This window comes from Oncorhynchus tshawytscha, linkage group LG12 (genome assembly GCF_018296145.1).
Source record: "Oncorhynchus tshawytscha isolate Ot180627B linkage group LG12, Otsh_v2.0, whole genome shotgun sequence".
Classification (NCBI taxonomy): domain Eukaryota; kingdom Metazoa; phylum Chordata; class Actinopteri; order Salmoniformes; family Salmonidae; genus Oncorhynchus; species Oncorhynchus tshawytscha.
In genome coordinates this window covers 2,200,104-2,221,531 of record NC_056440.1, presented here as the reverse complement: position 1 = coordinate 2,221,531, position 21,428 = coordinate 2,200,104, and the positions used below count along the sequence as shown (strand labels likewise).

The window sequence follows — 21,428 nt, the reverse complement described above, 5'->3', positions numbered from 1 at the left end:
TTTGTTACATTTCCCCCGTGTTTAGATGTATTTTCCCACTCCCGTCCAGTAGGCGGCGGTACATTAACATACTTTGGTTGATCAATGCTTGTGGGTCGAACAACAACAAATATCTCTGCAGGTTTGCTAACTAGGGTGGTTAGTTAGTTAGCTGTCAAAAACATGCTTCTTCAGACTTTCAGGCCATGGCTGACCTTGCTCCGTTGCAGAGGATTGCCAGTAGCAACAACACGACTTTACCACGGTGACCGAGTCGCAGCCGTCGGTACACAGCCTGACACACAGTCCGCGGAGTTTGCGGTAGGTGGTGGTGGAGGAGGTGGTGGTGGAGGAGGTGAAGGTGGTGTTGGAGGGGTAGGTGGTGGAGGAGGTGGAGGAGGAGAAGGTGGAGGAGGTGAAGGTGGAGGAGGAGAAGGTGAAGGTGGAGGAGGTGAAGCTGGTGGAGGTGGAGGTGAAGCTGGTGGAGGTGGAGGAGGTGAAGGTGGTGGGGGAGGTGAAGGTGGTGGAGGAGGGGAGGTGGTGGAGGTGGAGGAGGTGAAGGTGGAGGAGGTGAAGGTGGTGGAGGAGGTGAAGGTGGTGGAGGAGGGGTGGAGGAGGAGAAGGTGGAGGAGGTGAAGCTGGAGGAGGTGGTGAAGGTGGAGGAGGTGAAGGTGGTGGAGGTGAAGGTGGTGAAGGTGGTGTTGGAGGGGTAGGTGGTGGAGGAGAAGGTGGTGGTGGAGGAGAGGAAAAGGTATCACGGTGAAACGCTGCTGGCTCGGACTGCCCTTGGAACTGACTTACTCTCAATAAGTGTAGTAATGCTCTCCAGCTAAATTAGCTGGCTTATTGTCATTTGCTTACATTATGCGTTTCAACCCCCTGTACCACCAGCTAGCTCACATGTACTGTAATTAACCAGGGCTGGCTAGCTTGCTAACATGTACTGTAATTAACCAGGGCTAGCTGGCTGGCTAGCTTGCTAACATGTACTGTAATTAACCCGGGATAGCTAGCTTGCTTAACGTTGGCCAGCCATTGAGAAGGGCAAATGCTTTTGGTCAGACAGCGTCTCCTCAGCAACGCTTTAAAAAAGTACTTCCGGGTCATGGAATTTCGGAAATATTTAAAATTAAAAGTCCCCCAGGTAATAACGTGTATTTACTCAAAATAATAATATGAAGAAGAAACGTGTATTTAACATTAACAGTGATTCGTTTTAAAGTTACATTTGCATACAAGTTGGGGTTTAAAACATGTTCCAAGGTCAAACAAATGACCCCAATGCAAATCACTGTTTATAAAATACATAATCTTGGTTTATAGAGCAAAAATGTTTCTAGGTGACGCAATAAAAGTAATGTAGGGAGTGACTCAATAGGGTCTGTAGAATGGATATATGGTGTCATTTCACGGGGCTCTGAATAATACAGAATGTTGGTGGCCTTTAACTGTGGTCAAACAGCTTAAAGTAGGGTGCCTGGACACTATATTGTATAAATATTGCACTGTACATGTGGCAGGGTAGCCTAGTGGTTAGAGCGTTGGACTAGTAACTGGAAGGTTGCAAGTTCAAACCCCCGAGCTGACAAGGTACAAATCTGTCGTTCTGCCCCTGAACAGGCAGTTAACCCACTGTTCCTAGGCCGTCATTGAAAATAAGAATTTGTTCTTAACTGACTTGACAATTCCCTAAATAAAGATATACATTTTTTTTTTAAACCATGGAAAACCACACTGGTGTCCATAAAACTAGGTTCCAGTCTACTCACTAGAGTCCCTAGAATACAAAACAGGTGAGTTTGAACATGAAGTTACTTAGTTATATATAGTGTATGAACTATGTGGACACCCTTTCAAATAAGTGGATTTGGCTATTTCGGCCACACCTGTTGCTGACAGGTGTATAAAATCGAGCACACAGCCATGGAATCTCCATAGACAAACATTGTCAGTAGAATGACGTTTCATTTCAAAATTGTTCCGTGAACAATAACACCAGTAAATAAACAGGAACCGTACAATCAGTAGGCTATTATGGTCTTGACATTCATTAAGCTCCAACCATTCCTCAATGTGCTCCGCCTTATAATATTCTTTATCTTATATAAAGTAGTAATTCTCTTTCAGTATACATTTCCCCCCCAATGTAGCTATAAATATTATTTAACATAATTTTAACATTCTCCACTATGCAAAGCTGCGAAAAAATATGGATTTAGAATAATATACAAAGCGTTTTACCGCAGACTTTTATTTTGAAGGCAAAATTCAAAAACCGGAAGTTTTAGTGTGGATGGGATCCACCTAGTGTTGCTGCCATGATGCTCATCTTTTTAACATTTTTTTATTGAATTCAACCTTTATTTAACTAGGCTCAACGTCGCTGGGTTTAACCGGGGTAGGCCATCATGGTAAATAAGTCAACTAAATCAATATCAAACCAAGTGTTTGTTCGACGAAACAAAGCTTCGGACGTCATTGATCACGTGCTTCTGATAAAGCGATACAGATCGGCACACTGATTGGATCCACACCTCGTAGCTCCGGTTATCAAACACAACACCACTACTTGGCGATAGTTCTTCAATTCCCTAAATGTCCATGTCTAGTTGCAGGTGGTTCGTTTTGAATTTAGAAAATATTCCCTTATTAAATTAAAACTGTTTATGCTCCATGAAGTAATCCAACAATGTGTAAGCCACTATCAAGTCTATTTCAAATGTTCTCACATTGATCTGGACAGGTGTCATGGTGACAGGTGAGGTGTCATGGTGACAGGTGTCATGGTGACAGGTGTCATGGTGACAGGTGTCATGGTGATAGGTGGCACCTTGGGGTGGACACCCACCTGTCCAGATCAGTACATTTGAAATAGACTTGATGGTGGTGTCTACGTTGTTGGATTACTTCACCTTCTATAGGCAAGTCAGTTAAGAACAAATTCTTATTTACAATGACGGCCTACCAAAATGCCTCCTGCGGGGACGGAGGCCTGGGATAAAAACTACAAAACACACATCACGACAAGAGACCACAACACTACATAAAGAGAGGCCTAAGACAACAACATAGCATGGTAACAACACAACAACAACATTGTAGGAACACAACATGGTAGTAGCACAAAACATGGTACAAACATTATTTGGCTCAGACAACAGCCCAAAGGGCAATAAGATAATGTGAAAGAGGAGTGATTTACAATAAAGGAAACCAAGTCTAGATTTAACCTTAGCCTGCAGCTTTGATATGTGCTGAGAGAAGGACAGTGTACCATCTAGCCATACTCCCAAGTACCTATATGTGGTGACTACCTCAAGCTCTAAACCCTCAGAGGTAGTAATCACACCTGTGGGGAGAGGGGCATTCTTCTTACCAAACCACATGACCTTTGTTTTGGAGGTGTTCAGAACAAGGTTAAAAAGAGAAAGCTTATTTAATTTAATAACGTTTTTTTCCGAACCCCCTGCAACTAAACATGGACGTAAAAGACATTGGTAGTTGATAAAGGAATTTATATGGTTAAAGTAATGACTAAAGGATTCCACCCTGAAATCATATAATTGTATGAAATGTGTTAGAGTCATAATTCCATAATGTGTGTGACTAGACCATTGTGTTACTATTTCTCAATATGAGCTGGGTAGAGTTGAGACATTCAAGGCCAACTGAACTGTCGACTTGTGATAACTCTGAAACCAAATAACAGGAAAGAGGCCTCCCCAACTTAGGTAAGGGGGAGTAACTGTTAGGAATGACTTGAAGATAATGAGAAATTATGTTAGTAATCGGGGAAAAACTAGAGCCCACCCAAAGGGAGGTGGAGTTTCTACTGGTGTGTCTTTGTGAGTTATAAAATGACTGTGATCTCATTTTTGACTTCAGAGTCTGAATAAAGAATGAACCTTTTGCAGAATCTGAGACTTTGCCTAATTATTATTAAACCCAGGGTCTTACAAACCTTGGGGAATTGGTCAAAGCTGAAATAATTGTTTAGTTATCATCATTGGGATTGAAAATTCTCTTGACAGTACTCTTCTAAGTTGGGAATTGAGGAAGTATCGCCAAGTTAAGGTTGGGTATATTCTCTGTGCTAAGCCAAACTGTATCTTCTCTAATAACACCCCAGACAGCTGCAACAGAGGAATGGCCTGACTAGGAGAGATTTTGAATAGCTAGGATACTAGCTAGTCCTTGCCTGGTTTATAACCTGCTCCGGAAGCTCCCACTCATACTACACTAATACACTATGGCATTTGACATTTTGATATCTATCTTTTCAGGAAAACTATGAACGAATGCAAGTCCTTGTTGATGAGTTGAAAGGCAGATCAGAGAAAATCAAATTGGGTAAGTTAAGTTGGCACCTTCACATGTGAAAACTCTTTTGAATGTTAACAGAATTAGTAATGTGGTGTTGACCAGCCTGTCTGTTGACCAGCCTGTCTGTTGACCTGCCTGTCTGTTGACCTGCCTGTCTGATAATGTGTTGACCAGCCTGTCTGTTGACCAGCCTGTCTGTTGACCTGCCTGTCTGAAAATGTGTTGACCAGCCTGTCTGTTGACCTGCCTGTCTAATAATGTGTTGACCAGCCTGTCTGTTGACCTGCCTGTCTGATAATGTGTTGACCTGCCTGTCTGATAATATGTTGACCAGCCTGTCTGTTGACCTGCCTGTCTGATAATGTGTTGATCAACCTGTCTGATAATGTGTTGATCAGCCTGTCTGATAATGTGTTGACCTGCCTGTCTGATAATGTGTTGACCTGCCTGTCTGATAATGTGTTGACCAGGTGGAGGAGAACGTGCCAGAAAGCTACACATCTCCAGAGGGAAGCTCCTCCCCAGAGAACGCATAGACAGACTGCTGGACCCAGGGTAAACACACAGGACTATTCTCTGAACACCTAGTTGTAGATTTATCCTCTGTAGAGGCTCCGCCACCACTTTGTTTTGACGTTTCTAGGTCTGAGGGTTCCTGTGTGTTCGAAGGTTATCCTTTACGGTGTTTCTCTCTGCAGGTCTCCGTTCCTGGAATTCTCCCAGTTTGCAGCATATGAGCTCTATGGGAAAGAGGAGGTTCCAGCAGGAGGCATCATCACAGGGATTGGCAGAGTCTCAGGGTGGGTAGATTACTGTAAACACTGTAGAGTACTGTAAACACTAGAGTACTGTAGACACTAAACACTGTAGAGTACTGTAAACACTAGAGTACTGTAGACACTAAACACTGTAGAGTACTGTAAACACTAGAGTACTGTAAACACTAGAGTACTGTAAACACTAGAGTACTGTAAACACTAGAGTACTGTAGACACTAAACACTGTAGAGTACTGTAAACACTAGAGTACTGTAAACACTAGAGTACTGTAAACACTAGAGTACTGTAAACACTAGAGTACTGTAGACACTAAACACTGTAGAGTACTGTAAACACTAGTACTGTAAACACTGTAGAGTACTGTAAACACTAGTACTGTAAACACTAGAGTACTGTAAACACTAGTACTGTAAACACTAGATTACTGTAAACACTGTAGAGTACTGTAAACACTAGAGTACTGTAGACACTAAACACTGTAGAGTACTGTAAACACTAGTACTGTAAACACTAGATTACTGTAAACACTGTAGAGTACTGTTGACACTGTAAACACTAGAGTACTGTAAACACTAGTACTTTAAACACTAGAGTACTGTAAACACTAGAGTACTGTAAACACTAGAGTACTGTAAACACTAGCACTGTAAACACTAGCACTGTAAACACTAGTACTGTTAACACTGTAGAGTGCCGTAGACGTGTGGTAGAGCACGGGTATTGCACTGTAGAGTACTGTAAACACAGGTCCTGGAAGATGGTGGGTTTCAGACCTAATGCTTATTGTTCCAGCAGCGCCTTTCATTGTTATCTACTCTTCTGACTGGTCATCTGCCACATTCCCTCCAGGGTGGAGTGTGTTATTGTTGCTAATGACGCCACAGTGAAAGGAGGCACCTACTACCCAGTCACAGTGAAAAAGCATCTCCGAGCCCAGGAGATAGCTCAGCAGAACCACCTGCCATGCATTTACCTGGGTGAGTGCCCTCTCCTTCTCTATACTGGTGGCAGCATGGGGATAGCTGATGTACGTATGTAACACTCTCCCAGTGGTTGTCTCCTATAGTGGACTCAGGAGGGACTAGGGGTCAGGGACTAGGGGTCAGGGACTAGGGGTCAGGGACTAGGGGTCAAGTAATAGGGATTGATTTGTGATTGTGTGCCTCTGCAGTGGACTCCGGAGGAGCCAACCTCCCCAGACAGGCCGAGGTCTTCCCAGACAGAGACCACTTTGGACGGATCTTCTTCAACCAGGCTCGCCTCTCCTCAGACGGAATAGCACAGGTAATGAATAGCACAGGTAATGAATAGCACAGGTAATGAATAGCACAGGTAATGAATAGCACAGGTAATGAATAGCACAGGTAATGAATAGCACAGGTAATGAATAGCACAGGTAATGAATAGCACAGGTAATGAATAGCACAGGTAATGAATAGCACAGGTAATGTGTATTTTAAAAAATATATATATTTTTGAGTGTATATTTACACACAATTTAAACAGACGAAATCATATGGGCTGGTTGGAGTGGGGATTGAACCCCAGTCTCCGGTGGGGAGAGGAGTATACACACTGTGAACTTTACAACTAGACTGCAACCTTTTTACACAGGTCATATTTTGAAAGATGGAGTAGAGTCTGACCCATAATTAGTGCTGGTAATTACGATACAATATCAAATCAAAAATAAAATAGAATTATATTTGTCTCACGCGCCGAATACAACAAGCTCGTCAGTAAGCATTTCACGGTAAGGTCTACCGCTGTTGTGCTGAATACATGTGATTTTTGATTGTGTGAGAAAACAGAGTGATGGCCTCTACTAAAAAGAGGAGGATCAGCTTTCTATTGGCTAGGCCTACTATATTTATTTCTCAACTTTGCTAATATTAAGCACATTGCTTCTCTTTAAAACAGGAGTATAGCCTACCTGGCTGGAAGGAAAATGAACCACGGGGAAAAGTGTCCTCCATTCTCTATTTAAGTGTATAGATTACATTTTTTCCTCTGCCCCTGTTTCAAGACAGGTGCATGATAATGGTCCATTCTAAATAGAAACAAATTTCACACATATATTATTTAGTATATGTAAAGACAAGATTTAAATCAAGAATAATCTGATGGGTTACAATATTAGTTTATCACTTGTGAATTATATATTTTCACTTTTCCAATCATAGTACTGAGCACCATGGATATTCAGATCTAGATGTAATGTGTGACCAGACTCCGCCCTCCGCCCCCATCGAAGAACAGAAAACCAGTCAGTATCTGGTGTGACCACCATTTTCCTCATGCAGCTTGACACATCTCCTTCACATAGAGTTGATCAGGCTGTTGATTGTGGAATGTTGTCCCACTCCTTTTCAATGGCTGTGTGAAGTTACTAGCGGGAACTGGAATACGCAGTCGTACACCTCGATCCAGAGCATCCCAAACGTGCTCAATGGGTGACATGTCTGGTGAGTATTCAGGCCATGGAAGAACTGGGACATTTTCAGCTTCCAGGAATTGTGTCCAGATCCTTGTGACATGGGGCCGTGTATTATCATGCTGAAACATGAAGTGATGGATGAATGGCACGACAATGGGCCTCAGGATCTCGTCACGGTATCTCTGTGCATTCAAATTGCCATCGAGTTCCATGTCCGTTGTCTGTAGTTTATGCCTGCCCATACCATAACCCCACCACCACCATGGGGCACTCTGTTCACAACGTTAACATCAACAAACTGCTCGCCCACACAACACCAAACACGTGGTCCATGGTTGTCAGGCCGGATGGACATACTGCAAAATTCTCTAAAACGACGTTGCAGGCGGCTTATGGTAGAGAAATTAAAATGTAATTCTCTGGCAACAGCTCTGGTGGACATTCCTACAGTCAACATGCCAATTGCACACTCCCTCAAAAACTGTGGCATTGTGTTGTTGTTAAAACTGCATTTTAGAGGGTGTTTTTTTGTGGCCCAGTCATGTGACATCAATAGATTGATTAATTTAAATGGGCTGATATATGAACTGTAAAATCTTAGAAATGGTTTCTTTATATTTTTGTTCAGTGTATGTGTTTGTATATGTGTTGTTCCAGATAGCGGTGGTTATGGGGTCGTGTACAGTTTGTATATGTGTTGTTCCAGATAGCGGTGGTTATGGGGTCGTGTACAGTTTGTATATGTGTTGTTCCAGATAGCGGTGGTTATGGGGTCGTGTACAGTTTGTATATGTGTTGTTCCAGATAGCGGTGGTTATGGGGTCGTGTACAGTTTGTATATGTGTTGTTCCAGATAGCGGTGGTTATGGGGTCGTGTACAGCGGGAGGAGCGTATGTTCCAGCCATGGCTGATGAGAGTATCATCGTCAGGAAACAAGGAACCATCTTCCTGGGAGGACCTCCTCTGGTGAGAACTAGATAACGTATTATAGATATTCATCATTTAGAAAATGATGTGTCTTAACCCTGCTGTATCATGGCAACCCTGCTGTATCATGGCAACCCTGCTGTATCATGGCAACCCTGCTGTATCATGGCAACCCTGCTGTATCATGGCAACCCTGCTGTATCATGGCAACCCTGCTGTATCATGGCAACCCTACTGTGTAGAACTGATGCGTTGTGTTGTTTTTCAGGTAAAAGCAGCAACAGGGGAGACCGTCTCTGCTGAGGATCTTGGAGGGGCGGATCTTCACTGCAGGTATCAGGCAGTATGACATCATGGTGGAGCAGGGGCCTGAGGGCACGCAGTGTGTTGTGAATGTAATGTTTTTAAAATTGTATAAACTGCCTGAATTTTGCTGGACCCCAGGAAGAGTAGCTGCTGCTTTGGCAGGAACTAATGGGGATCCATAATAAACTCCAGGAAGAGTAGCTGCTGCTTTGGCAGGAACTAATGGGGACCCATAATAAACCCCAGGAAGAGTAGCTGCTGCCTTGGCAGGAACTAATGGGGACCCATAATAAACCCCAGGAAGAGTAGCTGCTGCCTTGACAGGAACTAATGGGGATCCATAATAAATACAAATACAGCATTGGTCCCTTCTGTGGTCGAAAAAGTACTCAATTGTCAAAGTTCGTAAAAGTTCAAATCAAATCAAATCCAATTTTATTTGTCACATACACATGGTTAGCAGATGTTAATGCGAGTGTAGCGAAATGCTTGTGCTTCTAGTTCCGACAATGCAGTAATAACCAACGAGTAATCTAACCTAACATTTCCAAAACTACTACCTTATACACACAAGTGTAAAGGGATAAAGAATATGTACATAAAGATATATGAATGAGTGATGGTACAGAACGGCACAGGCAAGATGCAGTAGATGGTATAGAGTACAGTATATACATATGAGATGAGTAATGTAGGGTATGTAAACAAGATGCAGTAGATGGTATAGAGTACAGTATATACATATGAGATGAGTAATGTAGGGTATGTAAACATTAAGTGGCATTGTTTAAAGTGACTAGTGATACATTTTACATACATTTTCATTATTAAAGTGGCTGGAGTTGAGTCATATATTAAGCAAACCAGACAGCACAATTTTATTGTTTTTAAAAATGTATTTACGGACAGACGGGCATCCTCCAACACTAGGACATAATTTACAAACGCATTATGTGTGTTTAGTGAGTCCTCCAGATCAGAGGCAGTAGGGATGACCAGGGATGTTCTCTGTTTAGTGAGTCCTCCAGATCAGAGGCAGTAGGGATGACCAGGGATGTTCTCTGTTTAGTGAGTCCTCCAGATCAGAGTCAGTAGGGATGACCAGGGATTTTCTCTGTTTAGTGAGTCCTCCAGATCAGAGTCAGTAGGGATGACCAGGGATTTTCTCTGTTTAGTGAGTCCTCCAGATCAGAGTCAGTATGGATGACCAGGGATGTTCTCTGTTTAGTGAGTCCTCCAGATCAGAGGCAGTAGGGATGACCAGGTGTTATATGAATAGATGCCTGTATGGTCTGAGTTAGGTATGGTAGGTACTGTATGGTAGGTATTGTATGGTAGGTACTGTATGGTAGGGTAGGTACTATATGGTAGGTACTGTATGGTAGGTACTGTATGGTATGGTAGGTACTATATGGTAGGTACTGTATGGTCTGAGTTAGGTATGGTAGGTACTGTATGGTAGGTACTGTATGGTATGGTAGGTACTGTATGGTAGGTACTGTATGGTAGGTATGGTAGGTACTGTATGGTCTGAGTTGGGTATGGTAGGTACTGTATGGTCTGAGTTAGGTATGGTAGGTACTGTATGGTCTGAATTAGGTATGGTAGGTACTGTATGGTATGTACTGTATGGTCTGAGTTGGGTATGGTAGGTACTATATGGTAGGTACTGTATGGTCTGAGTTAGGTATGGTGGGTACTGTATGGTCTGAGTTGGGTATGGTGAGTACTGTATGGTATGAGTTGGGTATGGTGGGTACTGTATGGTCTGAGTTGGGTATGGTGGGTACTGTATGGTCTGAGTTAGGTATAGTAGGTACTGTATGGTATGAGTTGGGTATGGTGGGTACTGTATTGTATGAGTTGGGTATGGTAGGTACTGTATGGTCTGAGTTGGGTATGGTGGGTACTGTATGGTAGGTACTGTATGGTCTGAGTTGGGTATGGTAGGTACTGTATGGTCTGAGTTGGGTATGGTGGGTACTGTATGGTCTGAGTTAGGTATGGTAGGTACTGTATGGTCTGAGTTAGGTATGGTAGGTACTGTATGGTAGGTACTGTATGGTCTGAGTTGGGTATGGTGTACTGTATGGTCTGAGTTAGGTATGGTAGGTACTGTATGGTAGGTACTGTATGGTCTGAGTTGGGTATGGTGGGTACTGTATGGTAGGTACTGTATGGTCTGAGTTGGGTATGGTAGGTACTGTATGGTAGGTACTGTATGGTCTGAGTTGGGTATGGTGTACTGTATGGTCTGAGTTAGGTATGGTAGGTACTGTATGGTAGGTACTGTATGGTCTGAGTTGGGTATGGTAGGTAATGTATGGTGGGTACTGTATGGTCTGAGTTGGGTATGGTGGGTACTGTATGGTCTGAGTTGGGTATGGTGGGTACTGTATGGTAGGTACTGTATGGTCTGAGTTGGGTATGGTGGGTAGTGTATGGTCTGAGTTAGGTATGGTAGGTACTGTATGGTAGGTACTGTATGGTCTGAGTTGGGTATGGTGGGTACTGTATGGTAGGTACTGTATGGTCTGAGTTAGGTATGGTAGGTACTGTATGGTTTGAGTTAGGTATGGTAGGTACTGTATGGTCTGAGTTGGGTATGGTAGGTACTGTATGGTAGGTACTGTATGGTCTGAGTTGGGTATGGTGGGTACTGTATGGTCTGAGTTAGGTATGGTAGGTACTGTATGGTGGGTACTGTATGGTCTGAGTTGGGTATGGTGGGTACTGTATGGTAGGTACTGTATGGTCTGAGTTGGGTATGGTGGGTACTGTATGGTATGAGTTGGGTATGGTAGGTACTGTATGGTAGGTACTGTATGGTCTGAGTTGGGTATGGTGGGTACTGTATGGTCTGAGTTGGGTATGGTGGGTACTGTATGGTATGAGTTGGGTAGTTGGGTGGGTACTGTATGGTAGGTACTGTATGGTCTGAGTTGGGTATGGTGGGTACTGTATGGTCTGAGTTAGGTATGGTAGGTACTGTATGGTAGGTACTGTATGGTCTGAGTTGGGTATGGTGGGTACTGTATGGTCTGAGTTGGGTATGGTGGGTACTGTATGGTCTGAGTTGGGTATGGTGGGTACTGTATGGTACCATGGAGCAGGTATCAGTATGATATTAGTTCGGTCTGGTTCCTCTCCAATGTTGATCCGTGTTTGTTTCCTGTCCCACAGGAAGTCAGGCGTAACAGACCACTACGCTCTAGACGATAGCCACGCCCTTCACCTGGCTCGCAAGGCCGTCCGCAACCTCAACTACACCAAGAACATACAGGTGGGTTATAACCTCGGCATACAGGTGGGTGATAACCTCAACTACACCAAGAACATACAGGTGGGTTATAACCTCTGCATACAGGTGGGTGATAACCTCAATTACACCAAGAACATACAGGTGGGTTATAACCTCAATTACACCAAGAACATACAGGTGGGTTATAACCTCAATTACACCAAGAACATACAGGTGGGTTATAACCTCAACTACACCAAGAACATACAGGTGGCCGATAACCTCGGCATACAGGTGGCCGATAACCTCGGCATACAGGTGGCCGATAACCTCGGCATACAGGTGGCCGATAACCTCGGCATACAGGTGGCCGATAACCTCGGCATACAGGGGGCCGATAACTCTCTCATTCTGAGAGAGTTGACCAGAGACGGAACGCTCAAGTGTTTTTGGAAAGAAAATATAAACCCCAACCAAAATATAGAAGGGATACAGGCCTATAGTTTTTTGACGTCAAAGGAGTTGTTTCTTGTGTAGCTTATGTTTGTTCTATTTCTTTTCTTCAGAAAAACAAATGTGAAACAAAAAGAGCCGTCACTACATAAAGAGCCGTCACTACATAAAGAGCCGTCACTACATAAAGAGCCGTCACTACATAAAGAGCCGTCACTACATAAAGAGCCGTCACTACATAAAGAGCCGTCACTACATAAAGAGCCGTCACTACATAAAGTCATTGAAACATGTTGTACGTGGTTTGTTGCCCTTCTATTGACATGTTATGGACCCGCTGTGTTGCCAGGTGACCACAGAGCCCCCCGAGGCGCCTCTCTACCCAGCTGAGGAGCTGTATGGCATCGTAGGAGCCAACCTCAAACGCAACTTTGACGTCAGAGAGGTACCCCCCCCCACACACACGTTTATTAATGTACTTATTATTATGGGAGTCCAAGGGGTCTGGATGAGCTAACACCACCTATTGTACTGGTTCATTATTATTATGGGAGTTCAAGGGGTCTGGATGAGCTAACACCACCTATTGTACTGGTTCATTATTATTATGGGAGTTCAAGGGGTCTGGATGAGCTAACACCACCTATTGTACTGGTTCATTATTATTATGGGAGTTCAAGGGGTCTGGATGAGCTAACACCACCTATTGTACTGGTTCATTGTTATTATGGGAATTCAAGGGGTCTGGATGAGCTAACACCACCTGGTTCATTATTATTATGGGAGTTCAAGGGGTCTGGATGAGCTAACACCACCTATTGTGCTGGTTCATTATTATTATGGGAGTTCAAGGGGTCTGGATGAGCTAACACCACCTATTGTACTGGTTCATTGTTATTATGGGAATTCAAGGGGTCTGGATGAGCTAACACCACCTATTGTACTGGTTCATTATCATTATTATTATGGGAGTTCAAGGGGTCTGGATGAGCTAACACCACCTATTGTACTGGTTCATTATTATTATGGGAGTTCAAGGGGTCTGGATGAGCTAACACCACCTATTGTACTGGTTCATTATTATTATGGGAGCTCAATGGGTCTGGATGAGCTAACACCACCTATTGTACTGGTTCATTGTTATTATGGGAGTTCAAGGGGTCTGGATGAGCTAACACCACCTATTGTACTGGTTCATTATTATTATGGGAGTTCAAGGGGTCTGGATGAGCTAACACCACCTATTGTACTGGTTCATTATTATTATGGGAGTCCAAGGGGTCTGGATGAGCTAACACCACCTATTGTACTGGTTCATTATTATTATGGGAGTTAAAGGGGTCTGGATGAGCGAACACCACCTATTGTACTGGTTCATTATTATTATGGGAGTTCAAGGGGTCTGGATGAGCTAACACCACCTATTGTACTGGTTCATTGTTATTATGGGGTCCATGTCCCACAGGGGCATTTTAAATGGACGGTTAGGTTGTGTTATAATATATTTAATATGTTCTACTATGTGATATCCAGGATTGACTGTTAGGTTGTGTTATAATATATTTAATATGTTCTACTGTGTGATAGCCAGGTGATAGCCAGGATTGACTGTTGTGTTCTACTGTGTGATAGCCAGGATTGACTGTTAGGTTGTGTTATGTGTTCTACTGTGTGATAGCCAGGATTGACTGTTAGGTTGTGTTATAATGTGTTCTACTGTGTGATAGCCAGGTGATAGCCAGGATTGACTGTTGTGTTCTACTGTGTGATAGCCAGGATTGACTGTTAGGTTGTGTTATAATGTGTTCTACTGTGTGATAGCCAGGATTGACTGTTAGGTTGTGTTATAATGTGTTCTACTGTGTGATAGCCAGGATTGACTGTTAGGTTGTGTTATAATGTGTTCTACTGTGTGATAAGTTCAGGTGATAGCCAGGATTGACTGTTGTGTTCTACTGTGTGATAGCCAGGATTGACTGTTAGGTTGTGTTATAATGTGTTCTACTGTGTGATAGCCAGGATTGACTGTTAGGTTGTGTTATAATGTGTTCTACTGTGTGATAGCCAGGTGATAGCCAGGATTGACTGTTGTGTTCTACTGTGTGATAGCCAGGATTGACTGTTAGGTTGTGTTATAATGTGTTCTACTGTGTGATTGCCAGGTGATAGCCAGGATTGTCGATGGCAGCCGGTTTGATGAGTTCAAAGCCTTCTACGGAGATACGGTGGTCACAGGTGAGTACTAGGCTGGTCGCTATCAGTTTATACTGCCTGGGGGTTTAGGCTGGTCGCTATCAGTTTATACTACCTGGGGTTTAGGCTGGTCGCTATCAGTTTATACTACCTGGGGTTTATACTGCCTGGGAGTTTAGGCTGGTTGCTGTCAGTTTATACTACCTGGGGGTTTAGGCTGGTCGCTATCAGTTTATACTGCCTGGGGGTTTAGGCTGGTCGCTATCAGTTTATACTACCTGGGGGTTTAGGCTGGTCGCTATCAGTTTATACTGCCTGGGGTTTATACTGCCTGGGAGTTTAGGCTGGTCGCTATCAGTTTATACTACCTGGGGGTTTAGGCTGGTCGCTATCAGTTTATACTGCCTGGGGTTTAGGCTGGTCCTATCAGTTTATACTACCTGGGGTTTAGGCTGGTCGCTATCAGTTTATACTACCTGGGGTTTAGGCTGGTCGCTATCAGTTTATACTACCTGGGGGTTTTAGGCTGGTCGCTATCAGTTTATACTACCTGGGGTTTAGGCTGGTCGCTATCAGTTTATACTGCCTGGGGTTTAGGCTGGTCGCTATCAGTTTATACTGCCTGGGGGTTTTAGGCTGGTCGCTATCGGTTTATACTACCTGGGGTTTTAGGCTGGTTGCTATCAGTTTATACTGCCTGGGAGTTTAGGCTGGTCGCTATCAGTTTATACTACCTGGGGGTTTAGGCTGGTCGCTATCGGTTTATACTACCTGGGGGTTTAGGCTGGTCGCTATGTGTTTATACTGCCTGGGGGTTTAGGCTGGTCGCTATCAGTTTATACTACCTGGGGTTTATACTACCTGGGGGTTTAGGCTGGTCGCTATCAGTTTATACTACCTGGGGGTTTAGGCTGGTCGCTATCAGTTTATACTGCCTGGGGGTTTAGGCTGGTCGCTATGTGTTTATACTGCCTGGGGGTTTAGGCTGGTCGCTATCAGTTTATACTGCCTGGGGTTTAGGCTGGTCGCTATCGGTTTATACTGCCTGGGGGTTTAGGCTGGTCGCTATCAGTTTATACTACCTGGGGTTTATACTACCTGGGGGTTTAGGCTGGTCGCTATGTGTTTATACTGCCTGGGGTTTAGGCTGGTTGCTATCAGTTTATACTACCTGGGGTTTAGGCTGGTCGCTATCAGTTTATACTGCCTGGGGGTTTAGGCTGGTCGCTATCAGTTTATACTGCCTGGGGGTTTAGGCTGGTCGCTATCAGTTTATACTACCTGGGGTTTATACTGCCTGGGGGTTTAGGCTGGTCGCTATCGGTTTATACTGCCTGGGGGTTTAGGCTGGTCGCTATCAGTTTATACTACCTGGGGTTTAGGCTGGTCGCTATCAGTTTATACTGCCTGGGGGTTTAGGCTGGTCGCTATCAGTTTATACTGCCTGGGGGTTTAGGCTGGTTGCTATCAGTTTATACTACCTGGGGTTTATACTACCTGGGGGTTTAGGCTGGTTTAGGCTGCTATCAGTTTATACTACCTGGGGTTTAGGCTGCCTGGGGGTTTAGGCTGGTCGCTATCGGTTTATACTACCTGGGGGTTTAGGCTGGTTGCTATCAGTTTATACTACCTGGGGGTTTAGGTTTTGTAGTACAGGTGTGATTAGACCTGTGTGTTGTTGTAGTACAGGTGTGATTGATTCATTCTCATGTCTGTTCACAGGGTTCTCCAGGATATTTGGTTACCCTGTTGGAATCATTGGTAACAATGGAGTCCTGTTCTCAGAGTCTGCTAAGAAAGTACGTTTATGCCGTTGATGTTGATCTGTCACATGATGACAGTAGGATCTTTTAGTTCACAGTAAAATAACCACTATGTACATAATGACTAATGCATTACTGTGTTCCAGGCAACTCATTTCATAGAGTTATGCTGTCAAAGAAACATTCCACTTATCTTTCTACAAAACATCACGGGTAAGTACAGACGAGAGGGATTCCTTCTACAAAACATGGCTGGCAGGGTGTATGAAGTTCAATGGTTCATCTTTTTGTTTTGTGCTCTGACCCTGTGTCACTCTTTGTCCTCCTCCCCCTCCGTCCTCCTCTCATCTCTGTCCTCTCCCCCTCTCTGTCTCTGTCATCCCTCCTCTCTGTCCTCCTCCCCTCTCTGTCCTCTCCCCCTCTGTCCTCTCCCCCTCTGTCATCCCTCCCATCTCTGTCCTCTCCCCTCTGTCCTCTCTGTCTCTGTCCTCCTCCTCCTCCTCCCCTCTCTGTCTGTCCTCCTCTCTGTCTCTCCCCCTGTCCTCCTCCCCTCTCTCTGTCCTCCTCCCCTCTCTGTCCTCTCCCCCCTCTCTGTCTCTGTCCTCTCCCCCTCTCTGTCCTCTCCCCTCTCTGTCTCTCTCTGCAGGCTTCATGGTGGGCAGGGAGTACGAGGCAGGTGGCATCGCCAAGGACGGGGCTAAGATGGTCACAGCGGTTGCGTGTGCCAACGTGCCCAAGATCACGGTGATCATCGGCGGCTCGTACGGAGCGGGCAACTACGGCATGTGTGGCAGAGCCTACAGGTATACCCTACACACTACATAGTACACACTACACCACCCGACAATGCAGGTCCTAATGACATGCCCTGTCAAGCCTACGGGTATACCCTCCATACTACATAGTACATAGTACACACTACACCACCCTATATCAGTGTTCCCCAACTGGTGGTCCGGGTGGGGGGGGTTTATCTGGCCTCCTAAGTACTGAGCAAAAATAAATAAGTGGAGTTTTAATTGTTGGACATAAGAGTGTAGAAACACGAAGAAATCTGTTCCTAAGTGATTTAATATAAGAAATCTGTTCCTAAGTGATTTAATATAAGAAATCTGTTCCTAAGTGTTCCTGCACATGATAGAGACACAACTGTAAACAAGGTCTGAAATGACTTTCTTTTAGTCTGACATATCTGTTTTGGGATTCTTGTGGTCAATTTGAAATGACTTTCTTTTAGTCTGACATATCTGTTTTGGGATTCTTGTGGTCAATTTGAAATGACTTTCTTTAGTCTGACATATCTGTTTTGGGATTCTTGTGGTCAATTTGAAATGACTTTCTTTTAGTCTGACATATCTGTTTTGGGATTCTTGTGGTCAATTTGAAATGACTTTCTTTTAGTCTGACATATCTGTTTTGGGATTCTTGTGGTCAATTTGAAATGACTTTCTTTTAGTCTGACATATCTGTTTTGGGATTCTTGTGGTCAATTTGAAATGACTTTCTTTTAGTCTGACATATCTGTTTTGGGATTCTTGTGGTCAATTTGAAGTCTAGAAATGATTTGTAATTATGTTCCGGCCTCCATCCACTCAAGAAAAAAATGTTGTGCGACTGAATCTAATTGTTGATCCCTGCCCTATATGGACAGAACTATTTTCCTGAGGTTTGGTCCTAGGATTAGGTCCTTCTTTCCTGGTAGCTAGAGGGACCTTTGGTTCCTCATGTACAGTAAACAAGATGTCTCCTCCCCTCCTCCAGCCCCCGGTTTCTGTACATGTGGCCCAACTCCCGTATCTCTGTGATGGGTGGAGAGCAGGCTGCCACCGTACTAGCGACCATCACTAGAGACCAGCGGACTAGAGAGGGCAAGGAGGTCAGTATTACTCCACCATCTCTCAGTGGGTTAACATCTAGAGACCAGTGGACTAGAGGACAGGAGGTCAGTATTACTCCACCATCTCTCAGTGGGTTAACATCTAGAGACCAGTGGACTAGAGAGGGACAGGAGGTCAGTATTACCTCACCATCTCTCAGTGGGTTAACATCTAGAGACCAGCGGACTAGAGGACAGGAGGTCAGTATTACCCCACCATCTCTGTGGGTTAACATCTAGAGACCAGCGGACTAGAGAGGACAGGAGGTCAGTATTACTCCACTGGGGGTCCCCAAGGGGAATTTGGATCGGCTGGGGGTCCCCAAGGGGAGCTGTGGATCGACTGGGGGTCCCCAAGGGGAGGTGTGGATCGGGCTAATCTAAGATGTTACAGGACTAATATATGCAATGTCCCATGTTCAGTTCACAGCAGAGCAGGAGGCCGCCATGAAGGAACCCATCGTCAAACGGTTTGAAGAGGAAGGAAGCCCGTACTTCTCCAGCGCTAGGTGAGATATCAGCATCACCCAGTCGATGAAGGCATTATTAATGTGCTTATAATGAATCATGAAGAGTAGCTAAAATCAAAGGTTATTTGTCACGTGCCGAATACAACAGGGAGACCTTAGAGTGAAATGCTGAATACAACAGGGAGACCTTACAGTGAAATGCTGAATACAACAGGGAGACCTCACAGTGAAATGCTGAATACAACAGGGAGACCTTAGAGTGAAATGCTGAATACAACAGGGAGACCTCACAGTGAAATGCTGAATACAACAGGGAGACCTTACAGTGAAATGCTGAATACAACAGGGAGACCTTACAGTGAAATGCTGAATACAACAGGGAGACCTCACAGTGAAATGCTGAATACAACAGGGAGACCTTAGAGTGAAATGCTGAATACAACAGGGAGACCTTACAGTGAAATGCTGAATACAACAGGGAGACCTTAGAGTGAAATGCTGAATACAACAGGGAGACCTTACAGTGAAATGCTGAATACAACAGGGAGACCTTACAGTGAAATGCTGAATACAACAGGGAGACCTCACAGTGAAATGCTGAATACAACAGGGAGACCTTACAGTGAAATGCTGAATACAACAGGGAGACCTTACAGTGAAATGCTGAATACAACAGGGAGACCTTACAGTGAAATGCTGAATACAACAGGGAGACCTTACAGTGAAATGCTGAATACAACAGGGAGACCTTACAGTGAAATGCTGAATACAACAGGGAGACCTTACAGTGAAATGCTGAATACAACAGGGAGACCTTACAGTGAAATGCTGAATACAACAGGGAGACCTTAGAGTGAAATGCTGAATACAACAGGGAGACCTTAGAGTGAAATGCTGAATACAACAGGGAGACCTTACAGTGAAATGCTGAATACAACAGGAGACCTTACAGTGAAATGCTGAATACAACAGGGAGACCTTACAGTGAAATGCTGAATACAACAGGGAGACCTCTGAAGCCCTGAACCAACAATGCAGTTAAAAAAATATAAAATACAAAAGAAAATTAAAATAAATAAAATAATATCTATTGTGAGTTTTACCTTGTGTTTTATCTTCCATGTTGTTCTGCCCGTCTGATAGGCTGTGGGACGACGGTATCATCGACCCGGCTGACACCCGTCTGGTTCTGGGAATGAGTCTCAGTGCTACACTCAATGCCCCGACACAGAGGACACGCTTCGGAGTGTTCCGGATGTAGACATCCACGGGCCCACTAGAGGACAGACTAGACATCCACGGACCCACTGGAGGACAGACTGAACATCCACGGGCCCACTAGAGGACAGACTGAACATCCACGGGCCCACTAGAGGACAGACTGAACATCCACGGGCCCACTAGAGGACAGACTGAACATCCACAGACCCACTAGAGGACAGACTGAACATCCAGACCCACTAGAGGACAGACTGAACATCCACAGACCCACTAGAAGACAGACTGAACATCCACGGACCCACTAGAGGACAGACTGAACATCCACGGACCCACTAGAGGACAGACTGAACATCCACGGACCCACTAGAGGACAGACTGAACATCCACGGACCCACTAGAGGACAGACTGAACATCCACGGACCCACTGGAGGACAGACTGAACATCCACGGACCCACTAGAGGACAGACTGAACATCCACGGACCCACTAGAGGACAGACTAGACATCCACGGACCCACTGGAGGACAGACTGAACATCCACGGACCCACTGGAGGACAGACTGAACATCCACGGACCCACTAGAGGACAGACTAGACATCCACGGACCCACTGGAGGACAGACTGAACATCCACAGACCCACTGGAGGACAGACTGAACATCCACAGACCCACTAGAGGACAGACTGAACATCCACAGACCCACTAGAGGACAGACTGAACATCCACAGATCCACTAGAGGACAGACTGAACATCCACAGACCCACTAGAGGACAGACTGAACATCCACAGATCCACTAGAGGACAGACTGAACATCCACAGACCCACTAGAGGACAGACTGAACATCCACGGACCCACTAGAGGACAGACTGAACATCCACGGACCCACTAGAGGACAGACTGAACATCCACGGACCCACTAGAGGACAGACTGAACATCCACGGACCCACTAGAGGACAGACTGAACATCCACGGACCCACTAGAGGACAGACTGAACATCCACGGACCCACTAGAGGACAGACTGAACATCCACGGACCCACTAGAGGACAGACTGAACATCCACGGACCCACTAGAGGACAGACTGAACATCCACGGACCCACTAGAGGACAGACTGAACATCCACGGACCCACTAGAGGACAGACTGAACATCCACGGACCCACTAGAGGACAGACTGAACATCCACGGACCCACTAGAGGACAGACTGAACATCCACGGACCCACTAGAGGACAGACTGAACATCCACGGACCCACTAGAGGACAGACTGAACATCCACGGACCCACTAGAGGACAGACTGAACATCCACGGACCCACTAGAGGACAGACTCTGGAGCCAGTCTGTAGTGATACAAGGACTGAATCCTGTATAGGACGTCCCAAATGAAACCCTATTCCATATGTAGTGCACTACTACCCCATGGGGGGCCCTGGTCAAATGTAGTGCACTT

At 44.8% G+C, this 21,428-nt stretch overlaps 1 protein-coding gene across 2 annotated transcripts; it reads left to right on the top strand.

The window, feature by feature from the left end:
• Positions 1-69: 69 nt before the first annotated feature.
• Positions 70-21,307, top strand: mccc2 (methylcrotonyl-CoA carboxylase subunit 2). Of its 2 annotated transcripts, XM_042331178.1 has the most exons (18): positions 70-300; positions 4,263-4,329; positions 4,773-4,857; positions 5,001-5,102; positions 5,931-6,058; positions 6,253-6,365; positions 8,372-8,485; positions 8,715-8,779; positions 11,936-12,035; positions 12,796-12,891; positions 14,609-14,681; positions 16,362-16,438; positions 16,549-16,615; positions 17,049-17,205; positions 18,164-18,278; positions 18,702-18,787; positions 19,892-20,030; positions 20,463-21,307. In XM_042331178.1, the coding sequence occupies exons 1-17, from the start codon at positions 163-165 to the stop codon at positions 20,007-20,009; spliced, it is 1,701 nt and encodes a 566-aa protein (XP_042187112.1). In that variant the 5' UTR covers positions 70-162; the 3' UTR covers positions 20,010-20,030; positions 20,463-21,307. The 2 variants fall into 2 exon arrangements, with proteins under 2 accessions (XP_042187112.1, XP_042187111.1); XM_042331177.1 differs by lacking the exon at positions 20,463-21,307 and having other exon boundaries at positions 19,892-20,209.
• The last annotated feature ends 121 nt before the right edge of the window (positions 21,308-21,428 follow it).

Excerpts from the sequence above, each read along its gene's own strand:
- mccc2 (XM_042331178.1), top strand. The coding sequence starts at position 163 with ATGCTTCTTCAGACTTTCAGGCCATGGCTGACCTTGCTCCGTTGCAGA. Across the intron at positions 12,036-12,795 it reads ACTACACCAAGAACATACAG|GTGACCACAGAGCCCCCCGA; the intron begins GTGGGTTATAAC and ends CTGTGTTGCCAG. Across the intron at positions 16,616-17,048 it reads CTTTCTACAAAACATCACGG|GCTTCATGGTGGGCAGGGAG; the intron begins GTAAGTACAGAC and ends CTCTCTCTGCAG.